The sequence below is a fragment of the Dipteris shenzhenensis genome, chromosome 13 (genome assembly GCF_047967505.1).
Source record: "Dipteris shenzhenensis isolate YYH24624 ecotype China chromosome 13, Dip_SZ_1.0, whole genome shotgun sequence".
Lineage (NCBI taxonomy): Eukaryota > Viridiplantae > Streptophyta > Polypodiopsida > Gleicheniales > Dipteridaceae > Dipteris > Dipteris shenzhenensis.
Window position 1 is genome coordinate 26,574,647 of NC_141608.1, and position 6,528 is coordinate 26,581,174.

General features: G+C 44.5%; 1 protein-coding gene across 1 annotated transcript; it reads right to left on the reverse strand.

Annotated features, from left to right (window-relative positions):
- Window positions 1–539: 539 nt before the first annotated feature.
- LOC147895224 (transcription termination factor MTERF8, chloroplastic-like) lies at window positions 540–1,826 on the reverse strand. The gene has a single exon (XM_087383725.1). It carries the CDS (start codon window positions 1,749–1,751, stop codon window positions 651–653), a length of 1,101 nt encoding a protein of 366 aa, XP_087239851.1. The 5' UTR covers window positions 1,752–1,826; the 3' UTR covers window positions 540–650.
- Window positions 1,827–6,528: the final 4,702 nt, after the last annotated feature.

The window sequence follows — 6,528 nt, forward strand, 5'->3', positions numbered from 1 at the left end:
TATCCCTACATCTACTATTCAATACAATGATGGTCATCACCGACAAGAACAATGAATATTCATGCCAAGTGGCCATTTCAATGAAATAAGTATGCTCATCTATCTAGCTATCTATCTACACACACACACACACACACACACACACACACACACACACACACACACATACAAGCAAGCAAGCATGCATGTATGTATATATGTATGTCTACCCTACGGCTCTAACAATGTACTCAAATTACACTCTTTGATGATTATAGAAAACAATGAAGACAGAAGGCCTATTTTCTCTTTTCCCAACAACTAATTAATGGGAATTTTCCAATTTTCAATGTATTGGGGGGGCATACTAAAGATCACTGATTTAAAAAATAGTGAAGGAAGAAGGTCTATGTTCTCTATCACACTAGAGATAAATAATTTAGAAACTAATGAAGCACACACGGTTTTTTGGATCTAGAGAAGGCCGCTTACGCTAGTTAATGCAAGCTAGAACTGAAACTGAAAACAAAACTAATATTCATCTTCTTATGCCAAAGATACTATTAGCATCACATGGTTTGTATAAATCGCCAGTAATAAATATACTATGAAACAAATACCATGATAATTGTGATATGCACAATGCGGTTTGGCAGCTAAGAACGCGTAAGTCAAGAGGCAACTTCTTCATCTTGCTTATTGAGTATGCTTCTCAATTCGTTCTGGAGCGCTTGATCTTGCACCCTCTGGATGAATAGCCGTTCAAATCTCTCGTTCGAAGGTAGTATCATGAACGATAGCTTATAGGTACGCTCCAGCAAACCCTTTTCCTGCATTCTAGAAATAACAGAGAATCTAGGCTTCAAACGCTTCTCCACACTGTGGCCCAATACGGTTGGGCAGCTGGCGATTTCATTAAGATCACGTTTCCATACATTGAGCAAATAATCAAGTTTTTTGGCCAAATTCTCTTCTCGACAAGCAAGTGCGATAGGCGCCCGTAAAATGATGTCGATAACTTGCTCGTGGGTAAATCCGCGGGCTAATAGCGAATCGACTCGTGATTGTATCAGCTTAGGAGTCAAGCACGAGAGTGCGAAAAAAGAAGCGTAGAACCGAGTTGATTTTGGGTTCAGGCCCAGCTTTTCAAAGTATTCTAGCTTCTGGGCGACGTTTTCCAAGGATAGACTAAAGACCGGGGGATGTTGGACCATGAACCTGCAAACAGCTTCCCTGGAAAGGCCTCTTTTCTTCTCGAAAAGCTCGAAAACGGGCTGTATACGCTTTCCGGGGTCAACAGTGAGTATGTGGGGATACCTGGAGAGAATCTTTGCCAAACCAGCTTCACTAATTCCGATAGAAAGCAGAGAAGAGACCCGCCCTTTGAGCGTCTCGGACTTGAGATTGAGCACGCGTCCGCAGGCGTGGAAGGGAACTCCGACTTTGTCGAGGACGTCGATCTTGCGCTGAAGGCTAGAGGTGCGTAAGGTGAGAAGGCTGGGGTAGGAAGAGACGAGGTTGGGGCCAAGGAGGCGGATTTTGGAAGCGAGGTTGGAGAGGGAAGAGGAGGAGAAATAGGGGAGGGAAGAGGGAGAGAGGAGGCGTTGGAGGAGGGGAGCGGGGAGGCCAGAGGAGGCGAGCAGGTGGAGCTTCAAGGGGAGGTCCGGGGGAGAAGGGCTACTGTTACAATTGCTTGGAGGAGGGAGTGGGTGAGAAGATAGGGGTGGGAGAGATGAGCTTGTTGTTGAGATGCAACACCAAGAAGAGGCCATCCTTCCTCACACCCCCTTCCATCCTTACCCCTTGTGTATACTTGCCATAGAGATTAGGTGGTGAGGTAGGAAATATGAGCCTTGTTGAGATGTAGCACCAAGAAGAGGCCATCCTTCCTCTCAGGACCCACACCTCATTTAGATGTGAGAGTAGGTGATGAGGATAGAATCCTTCCTCACACACTCCTCCACCCTTGTGTATACTTCATCTACTCACACACTTGCATCCTTAGCTTGTGTATATTTCATTTACCTATGGTAAGGGTGCTTCCTTGACTTTGGTGAGAGGGGAACGGGCCAATTGGTGACGTGCAAGAGTAGATGCTTATGTTACCGGTGGAGGTGGAAGGGGAATACTTACAGCAAAATGAAAGCGATAGTAGCAGTGGCAAAGGCAGATACTGGTGCAAATGCATGGACACTTGCAAGGAGACGGAGAGGGGGCAGGGTAGGTGGGGGGGGATTCTAGACAACCCAGTGAACAAGAAGCAGGGGTCATGGGACCTAGCTAGAAGCCAACTTGTACCTGATCATTTGTGATGTGCTTGCCCTTTGGCTACCTTCTTAATATGGTGATCGAAGGTCTTTGTGAACATCATAAGCAGTCGACTGCCTGGCTAGTTGAGCATCTAGCAATTGCAAGTTTGAAGGAGCTATGGGAGCTCAAGGTGTTCCATCATGAAGAGAAAGGGAACCCCCAAAGTGCTCAAGAGAAAAGGAACACATGGATAGACATGATTGACGCAAAGTACCACTATTTATATAGATTGAATCGGTGATTACAAGCTTCATTTTGTAGGCTGATGATAGCCTTATCTTCCCATATGTACACCTCATAGATGAGGTCACGCTAGAATCAAGTCTAATCTAATGTGTTCCACCTATCACTCAAGTGGCACAAGTGGATCACATTCACACCCACACTCTGAAGGACATTTAGGCCTAGTGTTCCCACACCTTGGCTATGAATTTTCCCAACAAACCCCTTTGAACCAAAGGTGGTATGATTGAGAAAACCACAAAATGTTCTATGCTGACCTCCATACTGTGCCATGTAAAACTAGATGTGTCTCTCATGCCGTCTCATGGTGTTAAGTCTGAGCATGGTTAAGAGGTCGAAATAAGCTTGAGCATGGATTTATAATCAGACATGACCAGATGCTCCAAATCCAAACATGATGAGACATGACTAGATGCTCCAAGTCCAAGCATGGATGCATGACCACTCAAAGTTCTAGGGGACCAAGGCACCAACATCTAGGAAATGTGCTTCTAGACCTAATTTATGGGAGCTCCACCCATAGCAACAATATACATTGGCTTCTCCAAAATAACTCCCCTTAGTCTGAACTAGGTATGCGGTGCAACTTAGATGACTGGAGCTAAGGCTCACACACACAAAATCAAAAAAATACAATCATTTTAGGGGGACTACCCATGTACAAATAATTTTCATTCATTTTATACAAAGCAAGGCCCAAGAGCAAAGAAATCACTCAAAACGACTTGCTGGAATTAATATTGAATTTCCTCTTAAAATAGGTCCAAGCGCTAAGATACATAATTGAGGTGGAACACCACAAACAAAAGCCCAAATCATCAATGTACTTAGATTCATAGATATAGAATTTGAAGTGGAGCAGAAGAGATCTATGAATCGAGTAGTCATAGCATGCATCTCCTCGTGCCCTTTCTCTTCATCTCCGAAGTAGACATAACTAGATCCGGGTAGGTAGCTGTATTGATAGAGAATATGTTTTATTTGAATTTAGCATCTAACCACATGTTTGTTTTTAGAAACTTGAACTTATCACATGGCAATTTAAATTTGGCACATAGTGCTTTGCATTTCAACACATAGAACCTTGCGTTAGGCACATAACACTTTGCATTTAGCACATAACCAATGTTTGTGTGCACAAAGACTTTGCAAGCTTACTCTCCAAAATTTTTAAGAAAAAGGGATTTGCTCTTCTTGGGTACTTAGCACTTTGCATATAGCAGATATCGATTTGCATTTCATACAAAGCATGTTGCAAATAGCACAAGAAAGAAATAAAAGAGACAATAGTTGGTGACTCATCTCTCTCTCTCTCTCTCTCTCTCTCACATTAGGGGAGAAATGGGGTCTCAAAAGGGCCTCCAAATAGTATTTCCTGATTTCAAGGGATTAGAGAGGGATTTGAGGTGTACTAGTGAGAGTGCTAGAAGGTGTGGGGCAATGGTATGTTGAGGTGGAGGGTGGACGAGCCGTTGCCCCTATTGGTTGCTCCCCTTACACTAGGGACCACCCAAACCATCCCTCCCCCTCTTAACCCATGTTTGATCCTCCTACCAGGTGCACCTCCCCCACATGAGCCCAAATCTTCCTTTAATGAGATGGTAGGCCCCTTGTGGCGAATTTTTCTTCTCCCCTCCCTCTTTCTGCCTCTGCCCCCCACTATTCTGGTCCAGCTTGCCAATTCCCTCCATTTTTGAATTGCCTCCCATGCATTTTCCCTCGTCCCCCTCTTTCTTTGCTCCCTCCTACTCTGGCCTGCTTGCTGCAACTCCCCTCTCTCTCTCTCTCTCTCTCTCTCTCATTTGTTGTGTACCTCCCCCCCCTCCCCCCCTCTCTCTCCCTCCCTCTCCCCCCTCTCTCTCCTGTGCCTCTATTGGTGTATCTCTGTCCTTCTCCATCTTCCTCTTTTGTGCCTCTATTGGAGCTGCTCTGTCCCTCTCCTGTGCCTCTATTGCTGCTACTCTATCCCTCTCCTTCTCCCTCTTTTATGCCTCTATTAGAGCTGCATTGCCCTGTGTAGGAGTCCCATTCTTGCTATTGCAGCCTCTACAAGCTCTCTACAAGCATGGTGAGGAGCAAGGCTACAAGACCATGCAATGTTGTGACCCCTTGTGTCTTCCACAACACCAGAAATGCATTGGATGAGTGGATCCCTTGCACCTACAACTTAAATGACTGGATAGTGATGAAAGGATCGGCCAAAGGTCCACATAAGCTTCCCCAAGAGCAAGAGAGGTGATATCTTGCATGAGTGGAAGGGGCACATCTTGAAGTTCAAGTTTGGGAAGAAAGGATGGCTCGCAAGAGTACAACATGTTTACATGGGAAAAGATATGCAGCTTTCTGATGAATTCTCATCTCGATGGGGTAACATTTGCAGTGTATTCGGGTGAGATCATTCTTTGGACCATTACCTTGGCAAAGTTGCAGAGCACCTCGTGGTCTTCCATAGCAAATTTTCTCCTCGAGGTCCTTCAAAGCTGCTGAAGTGCAAGGCATTGTTGCACCCTATTGCATACTCCAACATTACTCGAAATGCCGACAAAGTGATTTTGGTACATTGCTTGGCTGCTATCAATGCTTTTGGATCAAACATTCACGGCAAGGCATTGACGGCAACAACTATGTCTTTGGCAATAGGAGAGGCGGATGTTAGTGCTATTGCGGCTATGTTTACATCTAGGGGTCCACTAGGAGATCCAAAGACCCCTATTCTCAATGTACTCGAACTAGCCAAGAAGAAAGATAGCGTGTGAGGCCTTTTGTAAATATAAACATATATTTCAATGGATACATGACTTTAATGACTACATGTCTTTATTATTTGTTTTAAGTCATCGTTGCTCATCATGAATTCATAATATTTATTCCGTTGTATTTTGTTTAAGTCATTGATGATATATTTTCTCCATCCTTTTAATTGTGTTAATTTAATGCATTTCTAGTCAATTTAGTATGATTTTCACCAATTCTAGGTATCAAAAGTTCATTTTTGTCAAATCCTCGAGGAATTTCACCGTGGCACAAAAGGAAAAAGTGTCTGGGATATCGCTAGGATCCTAGAATGCCTAAAACCCACCACACAGAATGCCCAAATTTGTGTCGTGGCGGGTTTTAGGCATTCTGAGCTCCCGGTGACATCCCAGACACTTTTCCCTTCTACGCCATGGTGAAATTCCTCTAATATTTGACAGAATTCAAAAGTTACATTAAAATAAACAGTAACTTTAGTCATAAACATGGAGAATTCACAACAATGCGATAGTGTAGAGAATGTGGATATATTTTATTAAAAAAGATCACCCTTGGGCCTTAGATACAAGATAGTGCCTTCAAGGGCATGGAGTAGTCTAAGTCCTAAGGGTGGGCTCCAAGAGAATCTAGGGCTTCAAGCTGGGCTTCAAGCTGGGGTCACTCCATAGCTGCTTCGCCATAGCCATATCCTTGTCCATGACTGTGACACGCTTTGCATGGATGGCACACAAATTGGTGTCCTCGAACAAAGCAGTGGTCACTTGCTCCGCAGCCTCCTGGAGCACCCCCATAGCTCATGTGCTAAATCGCACCATCCTTGTACCCCTGTTCTATCTCTCATACCACATGTTGGAAGGGAGCATGCGGGATCAAGTTGTCGTTGGTCTTCTACATCTGTCTGATCTCCCTTAGGACCTATGCTCCTAGCTTTGCTCTATAAGGCTTCTTGACTCTTGGTGGAGGCTTTACAAGTACCCGAACATGGTTCCACGTCCTCCTGTCTGCCTTGAATTTCTTGCACTGCTCTTCTCTGTGTTGATCTTCCTCTTGTGGATAGCTTCAACTTTGTCCTTCTCTATGTTGATCTTCCCTATCTTCCTCTCGCGGATGTCTTGAGCTTTGTCCTTCTTTGGGATGGGGCTTCTTGGGTGTCTGCTTTACCCTCTTTATGGGCACAAGGCCCATTTCCACAATGGGCTCTATCATCAGGAGAGGGAAGATTGTGAAGGTGGAGGTGGTGTC

Bases quoted from the DNA above. Each gene is read 5' to 3' on its own strand.
- LOC147895224 (XM_087383725.1), bottom strand. From the start codon at position 1,751: ATGGCCTCTTCTTGGTGTTGCATCTCAACAACAAGCTCATCTCTCCCA.